Below are 19,157 nucleotides of genomic sequence, written 5' to 3'. Positions count from 1 at the left end.
ACTTACTGGCCGCCGCTTCCAGCAGCCCCCATTGGCCTGCAGTGGTGAACCACGGCCAATGGGAGCCGCTACTGGCTGGACCTGCGGATGGGGCAGGTAAACAAACTGGTCTGGCCCGCCAGGGGCTTTCCCTACACAAGCAGCGACCACAGTTTGAGAAACACTGGTTTAAGATTTCCTTTTTAAATGGTAAATTAAATATACAATATATCTGCACCTGGACAATATTTATTAAATAATCTGTTGCATTCAGACTCAGTCAAACTCAAATGCAAAAAGAGGAAAATATAATTAGCATCTTGCAACATTCCAAAGCATCTCTTGCATTTGCCTCTTCATGAGATTTACATGACTTGACAAACTTGAGTGACTTAGATATTAGCAAGATTTTGCATAATTCCTGCACTATTTGCAAACACATATTTATACAACAGTTTCCCCACTATTAAATTTTAATGCATACTGAGCTAAAATATGCAGGCTTTACTCCATCATGTTATATTATATCCTTCTATTGTATACACTTTCCCTTAATATTTTCCTTTTTTTTCAGATTTTAATCTGAATCTTCCCACATTTCAAATCACACTTAAATGAGACACTTTATCCCCAGCAATATACTTTATCATTCAGCTTCAGAAACCTAGGGCTAAAATTGGTTTAAGACAGTCTGTCCTCCAGCATAGCTAAGAAATGCACCTATAATCTAAGGCTGTGTCTACACTACAAAGTTTCTACATGATGTAAATTCCATTGGTTTACACCGCTCAGGCATATGTACACTTGGCTGCTTGTGTCAATGCTGTGCATACACACCACAAGTGCTTGCATCAATGGAAAATGCGGTGCATCACAGGTAGGCATCCCAGTGCGCCCTGCGCAGCCAACCAGCACAATGCCTTGTGGGACATTTTCTCAGTGCTTTGTGGGATACCAGCAATTTTCCCAGGGATTTCTGAGAACTAGGGGTCAAGTTCCCATAATGCCACTTTCTCCATCCCATAATGATCATTCCATCCCAGAATTTTAAAAGGCTCACAATCCCATGTGTCACTTTTTGGTTTCCACCATCTCTCTGGCAGAACCCAGAGTTCAGCACAATTCTAATGACCAATGCTACTATAGGATGCACAATTTGTCTGTATCTGCAGAACTTCAGTGACTACCACTGCAGCTGGTGGTTCAATGAGGAAGAAAAAATGTTTGACAACAATGAATAGAGGCTGATGGACACAGTGAATAAAAATGTCAGATGACTGTTGGCATTCACGGAGCAATTCTACATGGTGGATCAGTGCTTCTGGGCCCAGGAAACAAGCACCGATTAGTGGGATTACATCATACGGCAGGTTTGGGAGGATGAACAGTGGCTGCAGAACTTTTAGATGCGAGAGGCCATATTTTTGGATCTGTGTGCTGAATTCACCCGAGTCCTCTCGCACTGGGACACCAGAATGAGAGCTACATTGATAGTGGAGAGGTTTTTTTCTTATTTTATGGCAAGAGAGGTGATTAGCAACGTTTAAATAACCAAGTCCAAGTCTGAAAGCTTCTCCGCTTCTGTGTAATGATACATATTTCCCCAAGACTCTCCTATCATCCATTTTTAAGATGTTCAACTTGCTGTAGGGACAGATCATTGCCGCTCACATGCTCTTGCTCACCCCCATTCCAGAAAAGGTTTCAATGAGTCCACCGTGTGCACAAACATGTCTGTGAGAGTATAGGCCAGGAACCAGCAAAGCACATAAGTAGATGTTTAAACTTTAAGCATGCACTTAAGTCTGATTTCAATAGGACCTAAGCATGTGCTTAAGTACTTTGCTGTATTAGTTAGTATTGTATATGTATCCAGGCAGTGTAGACATGCTCAATAGACTCGTGGTTACGTATTTCAATGCACAGTCTGGGAGAATTCAAGAGATTTATTGTAAACTGGGGCAAAATAGAGACCAAACCTTCAGGCTTCTGTGCTGCAACAACCCAGTGGGAGTGAGGAATCTGACTGCAGTGTCCTGTTCATGGTTATGAAATATCAGATGTAAAATAACCTGGTAATGTTAACCTTTTATGCAAAAAAATGGATTAATAGTTGTGTGACAAAGCAAGGTAGTATGGGGTGGGTGGGGAGGCAAAATGTAAGCTAATGCTACTGACAAGCTGCCCTTGAACTTATGCATCAAAACTAACTAGTACTCATGCCAAAGCATTTCTACTTCCCAGGCTGCACTTGGAACCTTCACTTTCCCATTTCCCCGTACCACTTTTGGCTTTTTAGCCGAACAGGTAATAGGTTCAGCTCCTGAAAAAGTTTAAGGGGACTGCTGGTCAATTATGGGCCTCGGGTAACAGATTTTACTAACCAGGAAAATAAAACTCAGTATTAAGAACAACATCAGACCAAATTCTATTCCCAGTTACACGGGTGCAATTCCAAAGTAACTTCATTAAGTCTGTAGAGTTACTCTGGATTTAGGCTGGCATAATGAGAGCAGAACTTGGCCCATAGTAAGGTAAAAACGTATTTGTAGATTAGCTTCATCTAACAAACTGGTAACTACCTTTTCTCCTTAAGGCATGATTCTCTTTACACTTGTACCAGTGTAAGTTGAAGCCAATGGATCAGTATATGGTGTAAGATAAGAATCAGGCCCTCTCTGTCCAAAACTGGCTCAAAACCACCAGCACCAGTTGATGCAAATCTTACCAGCAAATTATCAGGATAGAGTCCTAGCTCCAGCTGTGCTGCATATACAGCTGCACTCCTGCATATACAGAACAAAGTGGGGAGGAGGAGGGATGATTTGCCTCCTTCAGAGTTCAAGGTAGCAGAATTTCCCCTGGATGGTTTTGGCCATCCCTAATTATAATAGCTATTTTTAAACAATGTAATTTATATGGTCTCATTGAAGCTCTCATGATTGCCAAAATAGTTGAGAAAATGGTGCCCAGCATTTGTATGGATTTGTATGGAAGCATGGGGAGGTGATTGTAAAGAAGGCTTAATGTAAACCCTATAATTTAGATGAGTTCCAAATGAAAAAATGTAAATGGTGTTAAGTTTATGCCAAAAAGCACAACAGTAATTGCTATGTATCGTACTACTGAGCACTGGATTTCAGTGCAAATGAAAGCCACATTATAATGTTAATCACTGGCTCTAACAAATCACAATAAAAGGTAGTTGTTTTTTTCTGAGGTGTTTCATTCTTCTTTTGAACTGAACTCAGAATTACAACAGTCAATTTATCTTTTGCATCTCTAAGCAACTAGTTCAGGGAAAATTGTATTTTCTGCAGAAGTTTTATTGAAAGACAGCTAATAATCAAATAGTGTTTTATTCACATTCACCAAAACATGTGTATTTAACAATGGCCCTTCTACCTGACCTTCAGTTATTCCACCCTGGTTTTGATCTTGTCAGATACTGCAAGCTTAACAGTTTGGAAATGGTTCAGTATTTGGATGAGTAGTCTATATACTGTAGAAATTAGAAACCTACCTACTAAATCACCCACACTTTCTCCCTAGTCATTTTTTAATTAATATCTCAGAATTCTAATCAGAGACACTTTGTTTGTTGTTGGGCTGACTTTTAGAAGCTATGTAAAACCAAGTTCCTCCTTACAACCTGTGGACATGAAAGATCCCACCATAATTCTTGTAAGAGCAGGGTCTTAAATTATGAGGTTCTGGATAAATTCCAACTCAATTAATATTAATAATTATTATTTGTTATATGGTAGTACCTAATTGCCCTATTGTGGTAGGCACTATGCACACATATAATGGAATGATCCTTGCTTACAACCAAAGAATAAGACAGACAAACCTCAGGCGGATGCCACAAAGATGCAGGTAGCACAGAGACCGTTATGATTAGTATAATAAGAAGCAATCACAGTACTCTAGCTGCCCAACCCTTGTGAAAAGTTTTGTAGGAATCATGACTTTTATGGGTGTTAAGAATTAAATTTGGCCTAGCTAAATGTTTCCTGTAGCTTTTACTGCATTAAACATTTTTCACTTCCTGTTTCAACCACCAAGAGACAATGGGTGATGCTTCAGGGTCAAATGCCTACAAATGCTGATAATACAGAGCAATATAACTCATTCTCATCAGAACGAAACACCACCATCAACTAGTTACCCCAATGTCTGGAAGAAATACACACCTTGAGGAATAAAAAGGGCTCAAATACAATCAAAGTAAGATGAAGGTGATGCTCGTGGGCAAGTGAATCATCTCTCTATTAAACGGTGCATTGACTCTGAATGAATCTTCTTGGATTGCTGATGGGGCTCTTATAACACCATTACATTATACACAGTTCTTAAATTAGCTTGCAATACAGTGGACAGCGTGCTGCAACATTTTGTTGTAACTTTAAATCAGGAAACAAAACAAATTTCTGTCAAAAACATCCGGTTGCTGATCTAACACAGTGCTTTTCTGAGTGATATTGATTAATTTGAGAAAATGCAGGTACCATAGTGCAGCCCGATTGACATGCTTGGCTAAAATTTAAGGATTTACCAGCATTTCAATCATGCCTCCGATATTATGCGCATAATTTCCTCCAAAAAATGTTTAGAAGACTAACTGCCTGATTTGTGGGTGAAGTCTTCTAAAAGCTATGCTTCTAAATCGGTGCAACTGGGGACACAAAGCTGTGCCCGGAATATTGAGTCTGTTTTTTAAAAATGTAGGCCAAATAGCTGCAAGGGAATGTTGTGCAGGTTAAACTACTGCTGACTCATGTGTATAAAAACAGGCATCAATGTACTGTAAATCAAATTAGACTTATTATAAACTGAACCTGGTTTTACTTGTAACTTGGATCCATGTAAAAGTACTTACTTCAGAATTACACAGCCTGTACCAACAGGAGGCGCTGTCCAGAAAACATGAATCCGTGTCCGTCTTCTTGGCGTACTCTCAGTAACAGCAACAGGACAATTACTCATGAATTGTGTTTCTTCTTCATCTATAATCTAAAGAAATATAAAGATGCTTTCTATAATAAATGTGCTTAGAAAGTGTTTTATGTCAGTTTGTATCTCCTTTAGATGGAATTACCCGTAACTATATTTTTCTAGATCACCAGTCTTTCGCAGATAGAGTTGTAAAAGTCAATTAATCTATTAAAACAAACAAAATGAAACCAGCACTAACAAAGAAATGTTCTCAAGTTATGGGAAGTTGCTCCTTTCTAAATATGGCTGCAAATCAACTATATAGGGATGGAGTTCCCAAACTTTTTGCCAGCTCGACCCTATTTTAATGAATTATTTCCTCCCAGGATGCCAGACAGCAAGGAAGATGACATTTTGAAGAGTAAAATGGCATCCTCCACACAGCATGACCTCACACACACCATACATGTGAGTTCATGCTGCATGGAGGACACTGTTTTGCTCTACAAAATGGCGTCCTTTATGGCTTATGCCTCACACACACACTGTCCATGTGAAGACATGCTCTGTGGAGCAAAATGGCCTCCTCTGCACACTAGGGATCGCTGCACCGATCTGCTGGTGGCACAATCCCATTTGGGGTTCTGACCCACAGTTTGGGAACTGCTGATGTAAGATTAAGTTGACCTTGATAATTGCAACTTCACATAAATGTTTACAGACAGAATGATAACAAAATTTACATCATTTCCACTATTTGTATTGTAACAACTGGAGTTAGTAGAGAAAACATGTTACAGTGGGCAGTTTCTCATCAAACATCTGTGTAAATCCTACTATACTCAAGGTCATATGCCCAACACAACCAGTAAGGTGTGAATCATACTTTCATCTGTAACATAGCTTCATTCCAGATCCCAGTATCTGAGGCAATATGCATAAATTATTGCTTTATAGGGTTGGTTACTGGTAAATATAAGAGAAGTGAAGTGAAGAAATAATATAATATGACCATATACCCTTGAGCCAATTGTGATAGTAAGCTGATGCTCTGCAGGAACAGGGGCTGTGAAACAGAGTTTGAATTAGAATATGCAAGACTCTGGTTTTGATACATGTGCAAATATTTTCTACAAGGTCCTCCAATATTTGTATTCCATAGGTTTCACTTGGAGTCTGGTATTTGAACAAGTGCAAACTCTCAAAGATAATTCAGTTAAAACTGCCAAGTTTTGTTTGGAACCACACAATGCTGTGATTTTGAGAGGCTGCACTTCAAAATCAGAAAATGGCTTGCATTGACTTGGCCTGGCCATGGGTGACTTCAAACTGGGTCCAGTTTACACCAGAGAGTTACAAATCTTAGCCAAACCATTCAACAAATCTTTTCTGAATTTCAAGATTGTAACTGGGCACATTTTCTGTGGCAGCAGGTTTTAATTGCTAACTTTTTGCCCAACTCTATTCACCATTGAATACATTCTGCAATTAATGTTGCTTTAACAGATGTTCTGGTACAACAGAGAGAATTTCATGTAGTGTAGAAAAGGGAATATCTGTAGTTTGAACAGATTTTCATTTAGAGGGTAGGTGGGGTCTACACTAAAACAATTGGCACCCTGGTTGGCAGTCTCAAAAGAGAGGCCAAACATTGGGCATAGAGCTAGAACTCCTTTCCTTTTAGGTCAGGGTAGAGGTGCATTGGCACAATACAGTGTGGACAACCCTCTGTTCTACTTAGTCTATAGATAAACAGATGACTTCGGATTCTAGGGCCATTACTTGCCTTTTTTATGAAATCTAAGAAAATAACCAAAAATAAAAAACAATGAATATATAAATTCAAGGAATGTATGTGGATACAATTGTTTTTTAATATATCTAATACCTATATATTTTGTCCATCACATTCATTGATTTGTATCACATTCCTTATGAGACACACGTCACTGCCAAACTATCCCACTAGATTTGAATTTTGTAAATTGTTAGCATGAAATGTTGAGAATATGGACTGCTGTGAACAAACATAGGTCAGGCGCTATACTGATTTTTTCCCCCACTTCTATTTGTCATGATCTAATGGTCTAAGCACCAAATGGCACTTAGTCAAAGTCCTAAACTGGAATCTTGGCTTTGACACTGAGTTGTATTTATCCTATCTGCTTCAAATTCCCCATCTGCAAAATGGGGAAAATAATATTTATCAGCCTTCCTCTCAGATATTCTGAGGGTTAACTGCTCAGCGACTGATTGGGATTCCCTTGCTTATGTTGCATAGTACAGGCATGGCCACTCATAATCCTCTTCTGCCTCACTCTCCTCCTTCAAGATGAGTCCCCTCAGCCTTCCCCACATGGGTCAGTATTGGTAATGTGGCTTGGCCCTTTGGCCAACTAACTAAGCAAATTTAACACCTTCCAGAGTAACAAAAGTCCAAAGACACCCAAATCCCAACAAACAAAAGATTCTTCCTCTTGGGCTAATCTTCAGCCCTCCTTCAGGGCTACCTTTAAGTCTCTCTCTCCTCTGAGGTAAAGGGCTGACTCCTAAGTTGCTTTTCCTGGAGTCCGTCTTACAGTCTACCACTCACTGGAGTCCCCTGCTTCCTGCAGATCCTACCTCAGAGCTTCCCACTCTCTGAGTTCTCTTAGCTCTTTTTATGAGGCTCAGATGTTCACCAGACTCATCATGCTGGGAAGCAGCTAATTATGGCATAGGTAATGCTCACTGCATTTTCCATTAAACAGGTAAGTCACTCTTTGATGGTACTTTACTCTGTTTACTCTGTAAACAGTTCCATTTATTTCAATGGGAATTTTGATTGAGTGAAGAGTGTGAAATTTTGCCCAGGCTGCATAACTGGGGATAGAACAGGACCAGAATTATTAAGCTTTTCATAGTACATGCATTTTCTGCACACCACTGTAAGCTATTAATGTCATTATTTTCTCTAATGTTAGCCCACGGTGGCATTTCTTAGCAAATGGACTTCATTTTCAACTTATTTCATCATATTTTACATTTTAGCTTGTCTCCCATTACATTGTGTTTTAAAACCCAGAGAGTGTGGGAGAATAAAAACAGGGAAAGAAGAGGAATTGGATTAGTTTTGCCTAAGGGTTATGTCTCAAGTTATGGCTCTGAGAAGATGAAGTAATACAGTGCCTGCTTGGCTAAATAGGTCTGATCGTCTAGAACATGTCATTCTACACCCCATGGTGATTTATATACCTAGCAACATTATTATGTTTCAGAGGGAAAGAATATCAATCACAGATACTTGAAGCAACAACACTTGTTTAAATTTACTTCCTTGCAGTCATACTGTGAAACATATTCTATTTTTGTTTTGGATTATGCTGGTGTCTGCTTTTCATTTTATAGTCTGATAAAATTATGAAAAATTAACTATCATTTCCAGCATTATAGCACAAACCCAGACTGAGGGATAGCTCAGTGGTTTGAGCATTGGCCTGCTAAACCCAGGGTTGTGAGCTCAATCCTTGAGGAGGCCATTTAGGGATCTGGGGAAAAATCAGTACTTCGTCCTGCTTGTGAAGGCAGGGGGCTGGACTCGATGACCTTTCAAGGTCCCTTCTAGTTCTAGGAGATGGGATATCTCCATTAATTTCATTTTATGTTGAATTATGAATGTTAACTAATAACTAGTAAGTAAATACTATTGCATGATTTAAATAACATATCTACTCAGTTGAAATAACATTTACACAGCAAAAATGTTATGATAAAGTTGTTATAGATGAATGATTGAAAATCCCATAAACCTATGTGGGAGACATGGTGAGGGAAGTAACATCTTTTATTGGACCAATTTATGTTGGTGAGAGACACAAGCTTTCAAGCTTACACAGAGCTCTTCAGCTGAAGCAGACCTCTTCGTAATCTCAAAAGCTTTTCTCGCTCACCAACATAAGTTGGTCCAAAAAAAGATATTACTTTGCCTATTACCCAGGGTTATCTGAACCCAAAGCTATGGTAACCAATCTCTGTTTTTCAGGCAGTGTCAGGAAATAAATCAGTGAGGGAACACAGCACCTCCATCTGATAAATGATTGATACACACAAGTGTGCTTTTACTCAAAAATCCATATTCTTATTGAGTACAAAGCACATATTAAAACTATCAATAACCTAGAAGCACCCCCAAATAGTTATCCAAAATCTGAGGTGATAGCGAGTGGCAGCAGCAGGGTTCTAGCAAGCCTTTCTCCTAGCTGCTGGGGAGATTAATATTATTGTCTTTTTGCTCTTAGAAAATTCAAACTTTTCTCAAAGTATACTTTCTAACTAATTTTTTATAAGTAACTTAAAACAAAGCATAACTTAAAGTAATCTTTAATAGGATGATCATTTTCCGAGCAACAGCAAAGAACTCATAATTGTTACTTATCAGCAAAGCAGCTCTAGGAAGAAACTTAAGGACACAGGCACTTAGAGCCAGGGCAGCTAACCTTGTCAGCTCCTGTTTTTGTCTGTGTAAGCAAGGCCAAATTTCTTCTTGCTAAGTGGTGTTCTCACTTCCAGTTTTTGGTCACTAAGTGCACAAGATGGCTGTGGGTTATGTCAAGTCCAGTTTTCTCGTAACACACCCACCTTGTCTCTACTATCCTGGGACCAACATGGCTACAACACTGCATAAACCTTGTGGGTAATAATTTGAATGAGTTAATTTTAAATACTTTGCAGAATCCATGTTAATTCAAATTGGTGACATATACCTGACTAGCCCACAAAATGTATAGGTAATTCAAATAGCCATGCTTCAGTGTGGGAGCAACTTCTACAGGAAAAAAAAAAGAATATCTAATTCGTAAAGATATTAACAGTTCTTTCCTGTTCGGTTCAATCTCTTCACATTGTTTCTAGAAAGGAATAAGCTAGAAACTAATTTAAACCTTAATCCAAAACTTGGATTTACACAAGACTTTTCTGCGAATTCAAGAAAGTTTGGATAACTCCCTCCCAAAAATTATGTTTTCTATATATCAGTGGTTCTCAACCTTTTTTTTCATTTGAGGAACCCTTTGGAAGTCCTAGACATAGTCACCACAGGTTGAAAACCACAGTTCTATGGTAACGATAACCTTTCACGGACCCCTTAGACATAGTCAGTGGATCCCCAGGAGTCTGCAGACCACAGGCTGAGAACCACTGCTATATATCATAGAATGACCAGATCTGATCTCTCAGATCTTACTCAAGTCAATGGAGTTGAGAGCACTCAACAGTTGGCAAGACTGGGCCCATGGAAGTTAAGAGATGGAAAAAAAACTTATATAATCTAGTCTAGAACAATCCCATGCAAATATAGGCTAGTTCGGGGATCAGCAACCTTTGGCACGTGGCCTGCCAAGGTAAGCCCCCAGCGGGCCGGGTCAGTTTGTTTACCTGCAGCGTTGTAGGTTTGGCCAATTACAGCTCCAACTGGCTGCGGTTTGCCGATCCAGGCCAATGGGGGCTGCAGGAAGCGGTGGCCAGCACATCCCTCAGCCCGCACCGCTTCCCGCAGTCCCCATTGGCCTGGAGCTGCGAACCGCAGGCAGTGGGAGCTGCGATCAGCCGAACCTGCGGACGTGGCACGTAAACAAACTGGGTAAACAAGCCACAGGAAAGAGGTGTGTGTAAGGGTATGGCTTCACTGCACAGTCAACCTGAGCTCTTACCTGGGTTTCAACACAAATCTCCCTACCATCCATGCAGAGAAATCTGTGACTGGGTTTGGAGGTGTTTTAGCCCCAACTAGCTTACCAAGGTGGAGGTATAGGTTGGATCCCGGGCTTTGGTTTAATTCTGGGTGGAACCTGCCCACTTTGCAGTGAGGATGCAGGCAAAATCACCTGAGTGCTGATATTCCTTCAATGCCTTCCCACAATTCCCCTGGAAAGACAGACACTTTATCTCACAATTGACAAGGAAAAACCCTAGAGTGCAAAGAACCCACAGACCCACATGGGCAGGTGCAGACACAGTGAGGACAGTAACACAGGTAGGACTTTGCAGTGGAGATGCTTGCACCTAGGTGCTCAGACAGGTGCCATTCAAGCACATTATGGTTTATCTTCACTGCATGGGTAAAAGGTTTGAGATGAGTTTGGGCGGGGGGGTTGGTGAGAGGTAGGTGTGACTAGGGTACTTCAGGATGGGGAAGAAAGAAGCAGGTTTGGGAGAGAGGAGAATGAAGACAGACTGGGGGAAGGAGGGAAATAGAGCTCCCTGCAGGCTGAAAATTGGGAGGAAGTATCCCCCATCCTTTCCTGAGAACTCTTCTAAGGTCTGGATAATTCCAATATGGATTTGTGAACACTTAGCCAATGGAGGCCTTAGAAACTTCTTCAATTTCCCCATCACTTACAAACATGTCACAGAAAGCAGAATATGCCCTTTATCTCTGCCACCTTATGTCCCACTGATCTGCCCCTACTTTGCTTTCACACCCCTCACAACATGTGCTGACAAAACTGACTTTTGGCTTGTGGGAGAATCAAGAAAGCAAAAGAAGAAAGCAAGTTTCTAAACTTTTCAGGTATCAAAATGAGCAAGGTTCATCATTCAGCTGCCATGCTTTCTGCTGAGATCATTCTCCTCCACTTAAGAATCTGGAAGTAGAAGCTGCATTATATTTCACAATGGAACAGCAATCAATGCTGGAAAGTATACCTCTAATGGAAGCTACAGCTTTGAACCTAGTTAAATTAATTAAACAGTTGTTCGATCTGTTCTCCAAAAATACAGCGCTATTCAAGACCTGTATTAAAATGCAAAACAGCTGGTTGGGTCATTCTTAAAAGGGATGGTTTCCTGGGAAAACTGTAAATACTGCCTAAATTACTGCATTAGTTACAGCAACATTAGCCCCATATTCTATGGGCATGATGCAGGTAATCATCCTCTCAGAATACTTATTGTAGCATGAGGATTATGCATGCTTGGAAAAATCTTTAAAGACCATGCTCAACTCAGACTGAGCAAGGTGAAATAACTATAAGTAAGCGAAAACACATTAAGGCAAGCCAGATAGCAGCCAGTAAAGGATGAACCTTTCCTCTATATATTCCTGGGTCCAAATCCAGTTTAGTTTATGTTTAAAATTCATTTTTACCATTTAGTCTTTTTGGTGGCCCATATGAAATGAACAGATGTTCAATCCACTTCTGACTGGACAAATGGAATGCACAGAAACCAACACTACTACAGATGCCACTTGCAGGAAAGACTGAGTAAGATAGGCACTTAGCTACTTTCATATCCTTAGAAATTGTTTTTCCAGATCAAAGGGCAGGCATGCTGGTAGGGGAGTCTGTGCTGTACCTATGTTGCACACAAATTTTAGTCATCAGTGCAGTCAATCCAGCACTTTTCACCAGCAAGGAATTTCAGAATAATTTTTAAAAAAAAGTAAGGACAGCTAATGCTAAAGGAAGGAGATAAGGTTATAACCATGAACCAGTGTGACTAACCTGGTGATTATAATTAGACTTGGTGGATAATGCAAAAACAGTGCTCACAAACATTTCTTCACTTTCCAAATGCTTGTTTGGTTAGAGTATGTTCATGCCTCTTTCCATTAGCTACCAATGAACATTCACACACACAAGTGTATATATGTACTAATCCTATATAACCTACAAAAAACTGCCAATTAGTGAGCTGTGAAGAATAGAAAATTCCATAATTAAATATAGAAGCAGTTATATTCTGGAATGTAGACACTGGGGCAACAAAAAGTAGCTGGATTTTGAGCCTTGAACCCAATTTCCTGCACCAATCTCCATCAAAGCAAGAGGGAGTATTACACAAATGTTCGTCTGAGAAAAAACCCTGCAAAGCCTGAGGGCCTCCATAAAATAATGGCTTTGAGGGAAAGTAAAATAGAAACTTTGTCAACAAGGATTACTAATGTATATGGATCTCAGTGAGAAACACCTTGACCAGCTGAAAACACTGCACAGAACCAGCAGAAAATGCCAATGGATCTGAAAGTATTGAAAATCCTGCTTATTTTACAATGCCATTATAAAACTCAGAACCTTAACCAACAAGCTGAGGTGCTAGAGAATCAAATGAGCAGAAGAAATATCCAGATTCTAGGAGTTCCTTCAAGTAAATATAAACGTGACTCAAATACATTTGTTGAAAAGACGGTTCCCTAGAGGTTAAACATCAATCGATGTAGAAAACAGCTCTAGGACCCCTATCAGACAAGATGTATCACTACAGCAATGGGGCATTTGTACTAGTGATCCCCTTTCTTACACAGGAGAAAGTGATAGATTCCTGGTCAAATTCAGGAAAAAGAGAAAATCTCTGAGGATAATAAAATCCCTATTTTTTTCTGGAATTGACCCAGATGACGCATGCAAGGGAACGAGTTGGCAGGAATAAGACACATGAAATAAAATGTAGAATTTGCAAAATAAATTATAGTTTGCTAAACTCCAGGTTATCTCTAATGGGGAACACCTTACATTTTCTGGAATGGGCCAGCAGTTAGCTATTTGCTGGATAAGATCCTAAGAGAAAGTAAAACCCTTGACTAAGAATCAGGGGTCTCTAAGGGAGAATCTACAAGTGGTAAATGCTGTCTAACACATTAAAGCCAAAGAAATAATTAGTCTTAGCATTCTATTTGTGTCTTACCTTTTTTTTCCTATTAAGATTTTAATATCATTGGATACAATTGTGCCCTTAGGGAGACTGCTGTAAATCTAGAACAACATCCTTGAAATTACTGTGGATTTAAACCACAATGTGAATTTAAACTGTAATGGAGAGTAGAATTTGGCTCAACATGTGTATAAGGAAAATATTAAAAGGCAGTGATTACTGGCTTCAGGCTTGATCTTGCATTCGTTTTATACCCCACTGGCTTCAGGGGGAGTGTAGGGTGTTCAAGGACACTCCTTAGCTGTAATGTGAATGATTAAATATCTTGTCCCACAACCAAGGCAAATCAGAGCAAAGCTTTGAGTAATGGACTATTGTATCTGAATGCAATTCTATGCAGATGGTTAGTTCAAGAAGTTAAACTAGCAATTAGTTTTCCATACAGTGAAATTTGTTTTACAGTGGTTTCATATAGTATCTGAAGCTGTACAGGAAAATGCCATGATGCTGACAAAACAGTTTAAAAGCACCAAGTTGAAAGAGGGGTTAGTATAAAAAAGAACTGTACTGAGGATGAAGGAAGAAAAAGCTCTGTAAAGAATGATGTTCCAATCCCTCCACTGTCACAGCATCTACTTCCATTACAAGGTCATGGGTCTGATCCTGATCTTCAGAGCCATCAATCGGTCAGTGATCACATCTCCAAAACACCAAAACAGCTGTGCTCCTTTGGAACAATTTAGTAGTTCATAAAACCCAAACAAAGTACATGAGAGCAAGAGATCAGCATTTTTGCTGAGTCTTTGGCTTTGAAACTAGGTCCCACAGGAGGTCAGTCTAATTGAGTCTGAGCAAGGATATGTTGCAAGACCAGTGCTTAATTTGTGCCAAGGCATGCCAGGGCTGAGCCCCACCTCTAGGCTTGGCAGTTCATAGCCCTGGCACCTCTGGGCTTGCTGCGTCAGTTATGTAAGTAAAAAAATTGCTTGAGCCCCAGCAACTCTTTGCAAGACCCTTCTCTTTGAGGAAGCTTTCCCACCATAACAAGAAAGGTTGGTATACCCGGGAAAGCAGAGGGACAGAATATGCACGAAGTCCATTTGGGACCTTGCCATGCAGATCTAATTTACTTGTGATGCACTTAGATACTATGGTGATGGATGCTATAAAATCCCTAACATAAAAAGATAGAAATTGTATTTTAATCTCCCACTGCACCCTAAAGACAAGTCTTCTATGTCAGTCCAAAAGATGGGCAGAAGATGAGAGAAAGGCTTGGAAAGTTAAGAACTCCTCTTCAAACATTTAATAGAACTATGATCCAAGGAAGACCAATGGGTATGATATGCATTAGCACAAGGACAGGAAAACAAAGTACATGCTCTCTACTCCAGGACACAAGAAATGAATTAAGAATCTGCCTGTGAGAGACTCTCTAAAGAAGGGTTTGAATTCAGTCCAACTGTCCTTTTCTTCTCTAGAATAAGCACTTTCAGTTGTGTGCCTGGCAGAAAAGGCTGTGCTACATGATCAAAAAGAGAGAAACAACTGTAGTCTGAGAATCAAATGCATTCAAGTGTCCCTAATTTACCCAGCTATTATGAACCGTATATATGCTATACTGTAGCGTATGTTGTTCTTCAGTTCATCAGATTAATTGAGCAACAGAGCCATAGTATGCCTACAATGGCCCTTTTCAATGTGCATTTCCAGCAACAAGAGAGGAAGAAATATGTTTAATGTGCCCAAAATATTAACTATAACCAAGATAAGGCACTTAGCTGCCAGCTTTTCATTCTGAGCACCTTTTCTCTCTCTGAGAAATGATTCAGGAAAAGCCCTATAAAATAGCATATGACTCATTACTTAAGTCACTATATTAAGAAGATAGTGCAAGTATATTGATATGGATAGACAAAAATAACTTGAAAACACTTAGTTGATGTAAAATAGCCATTATCACAGTGTATAATATTTCTGCTTTATGAGCCAGTCTCAGTAAATTTAATCAATATTTGTAATATGCTGAATTAATCATTATAAGGTTGATGCTGAAGGAATTAGCACGAAGTGAACTGTTTGTGGCCAATCCTTGTGAACGTTATGCAGAAAACTCAAATGACATGACTCTAAAGCAGGTGTCAACCAACATAAATTTCTCTCTCTCTCTCTCTCTCTCTCTCTCACACACACACACACACACACACACACACACACACACACACACACACTTCCAAAAGAGAATTAAGCTTAAGAAAGGAGCCTGTTTTCTATGAAACTCTCAATAACTATACAATTGCGAATCATATGGAAACAACTGGATAGTCTGATTAAAGCTACTTTACTTTCTCATATGTCCCATATTGTGGGATCGATAATCCAAAAATTCACAGATCATAACACATTATAAGGAAATCTTTAAAGCACTACTCATTCTTATATTGTTTCATAAATATATTAGGCACAAAAGGCTGTCATTAAGCATCAGACCTAAATTTATTTTTTCTTTAAGAAACACCTATTAGGTATGTCTACACCACAATTGGACACCCACAACTGGCCCGTGCCAGGTGACATGGGCTTGCAGGGCTCTGGCTAATGGGTTGTTTAATTGTGGTATAGGCTTGGGCTGCAGCCCGAGCTCTGGAACCCTGTCACCTTGCAGGGTCCTAGAGCCAGGGCTCTAGCCTGAGCCCGAATGTCTACACCACAATTAAACATCCCCTTAGCATTCGAACAGGACATTGTTCAGAATGATTTTGCCCTTCTCTATCATCATGGCAGCCAGGCTCTGGGACCCTGTGAGGAGGAAGGGTCCCAGAACTCTGGCTGCAGCCCAAGCAAGTTAGCAACAAGAAGGTCAAGGAAAGTGTGGGCCCCTTACTGAATGAGGGAGGCAACCTAGTGACAGAGGATATGGAAAAAGATAATGTACTCAATGCTTTTTTTTGCCTCTGTCTTCATGAACAAGGTCAGCTCCCAGACTGCTATGCTGGGCAGCACAACATGGGGAGGAGCTGACCAACCCTCTGTGGAGAAGGAAGTGGTTCGGGACTATTTAGAAAAGCTGGATGAGCACAAGTCCATGGGGCCAGATGCGCTGCATCCAAGGGTGCTAAAGGAGTTGGTAGATGTGATTGCAGAGTCATTGGCCGTTATCTTTGAAAACTCATGGTGATTGGGGGAGGTCCCGGGTGACTGGAAAAAGGCTAATGTAGTGCCCATCTTTAAAAAAGGGAAGAAGGAGGATCCAGGGAACTACAGCCCAGTCAGCCTCACCTCAGTCCCTGGAAAAATCATGGAGCAGGTCCTCAAGGAATCAATTCTGAAGCACTTAGAGGAGAGGAAAGTCATCAGGAACAGTCAGCATGGATTCGCCAAGGGAAAGTCATGCCTGACTAACCTAATTGCCTTCTATGACAAGATAACTGGCCCTGTGGATGAGGGGAAAGCAGTGGACGTGTTATTCCTTGACTTTAGCAAAGCTTTTGATACGGTCTCCCACAGTATTCTTGCTGGAAACTTAAAGAAATATGGGCTGGATGAATGGACTATAAGGTGGATAGAAAGCTGGCTAGATCATCAGGCTCAACAGGTAGTGAACAATGTCTCCATGTCTAGTTGGCAGCCGGTATCAAGCAGAGTGTCCCAAGGGTCGGTTTTGTTCAATATCTTCATTAATGATCTGGAGGGTGGCGTGGACTGCGCCCTCAGCAAGTTTGCAAATGTCACTAAACTGGGAGGAGTGGTAGATACACTGGAGGGTAGGGATAGGATACAGAGGGACCTAGACAAATTAGAGGACTGGGCCAAAAGAAATCTGATGAGGTTCAACAAGGACAAGTGCAGAGTCCTGCACTTAGGATGGAAGAATCCCATTCACTGCTACAAACTAGGGACCGAATGGCTAGGCAGCAGTTCTGCAGAAAAGGACCAAGGGGTTACAGTGGACAAGAAGCTGGATATGAGTCGACAGTGTGCCTTTATTGCCAAGAAGGTATTTTCGGCTGTATAAGTAGGGGCATTGCCAGCAGATCGAGGGACGTGATCATTCTCCTCTATTCGACATTGGAGTACTGTGTCCAGTTTTGGGCCCCACACTACAAGAAGGATGTGGGAAAATTGGAAAGAGTCCAGCGGAGGGCAACAAAAATGATTAGGGAGCTGGAGCACATGACTTCTGAGGAGAGGCTGAGGGAACTGAGATTGTTTAGTCTGCAGAAGAGAAGAATGAAGGGGGATTTGATAGCTGCTTTCAACTATCTGAAAGGGGATTCCAAAGAGGATGGATCTAGACTGTTCTCAGTGGTAGCAGATGACAGAACAAGGAGCAATGGTCTCAAGTTGCAGTGGGGGGGGTTTAGGTTGGATATTAGGAAAAGCTTTTTCACTAGGCGGGTGGTGAAACACTGGAATGGGTTTCCTAGGGAGGTGGTGGAATCTCTTCCCTTAGAGGTTTTTAAGGTCAGGCTTAACAAAGCCCTGGCTGGGATGATTTAGTTGGGGATTGGTCCTGCTCTGAGCAGGGGGTTGGACTAGATGACCTCCTGAGGTCCCTTCCAACCCTGATATTCTATGATTCTATGATCCACACAGCAAGTAAACAGCCCCTTAGCCCAAGCCCTGTGAGCCCCGAGTCAGCCGGCACAGGCCATCCGCAGGTCACTAATTGTCTACCCATTGTGACCAACTGTAAAGAAAATCCTCCTCTTCTTGTTTCATGTTTGAGTTCCTAAAAGCCCTTATTACACAATAAAGTGATGGTGGAGAAGGGCAAAATCACTCTGAACAATGTCCTGTTGAAATGCTATCTGCTGATCCTCAGAATACATGGTAAATTCTTTTGAGGACTGAACTTGATTTTCTTGTCTTGGCATGTGAAGAATCAGAGTGTGCCTGCTGACTGTGGCCCAAGAGAATGCCCTGGCATCAGCAACAGAGCATAAAAATTAGTAGTAGCATAAGGCACATCAGCATGAATAAATTGCGAGAGAAGTTTTCCTGCTGGATTCTGCAAAACCAACCAGGTCCTTTGTGCTCTGCACGATATGTGGGAAGGCTCTATCCTGAATGCTCCACATCCAGTTCAGGCTCCATGTTCAGGCTCTTGTTAGAGCAGAGTTGCATTTCAAACAACAAATTAGAATCCTGTGTAAAATTGGCAATTACAGATTGGGATAAACATTCATAAATTCCCCAAAATATTTGCTCATCTAGCTGTAGAACGGATTATTTTTGCTACTGTTAGTCTGGAGTAAATCCATTGAAGCAAGATCACAATCTGGTCCATATAGTCCAAATGCATTCAATATTATTATTATTCATTCCTTATATTCTAGTAGTGCCTTAAAGTTCCCAACTGAGATGAGGGCCCAGTTGTGCTAGTGAGATATTTATATTCAGATATAATTTTCATTTGAGCAAGTCAAATTTGAATAAGTATGAAACAAGCAGAGGGGAAAAATTGTACATTTTAAGAAATTGTATCCAAACTGTAATTCTCTTCCTTTCTTGTCTCTAATTTGTTTTTCAGAACAATAGCAATCACTCCAGCAGGGCAAAGTAGCGGAAAACTGACGAGCTCTTCCCAGTCTGAGGAGAGTCTCCGCATA

The 19,157-nt window shown here is 40.6% G+C and overlaps 1 protein-coding gene across 1 annotated transcript in view; it reads right to left on the bottom strand.

The window, feature by feature from the left end:
• The window catches only part of SPON1 (spondin 1), a 327,108-nt gene that overhangs the window by 268,922 nt on the left and 39,029 nt on the right, over window positions 1-19,157 (bottom strand). Inside the window, exon 3 of the mRNA XM_034769946.1 lies at window positions 4,862-4,995. Coding sequence (XP_034625837.1) covers window positions 4,862-4,995 — 134 coding nt within the window. The remainder of the gene's footprint in view (window positions 1-4,861; window positions 4,996-19,157) is intronic.

Source organism: Trachemys scripta, chromosome 4 (genome assembly GCF_013100865.1).
Source record: "Trachemys scripta elegans isolate TJP31775 chromosome 4, CAS_Tse_1.0, whole genome shotgun sequence".
Lineage (NCBI taxonomy): Eukaryota > Metazoa > Chordata > Testudines > Emydidae > Trachemys > Trachemys scripta.
This window is presented reverse-complemented; position numbering and strand designations above follow the sequence as displayed.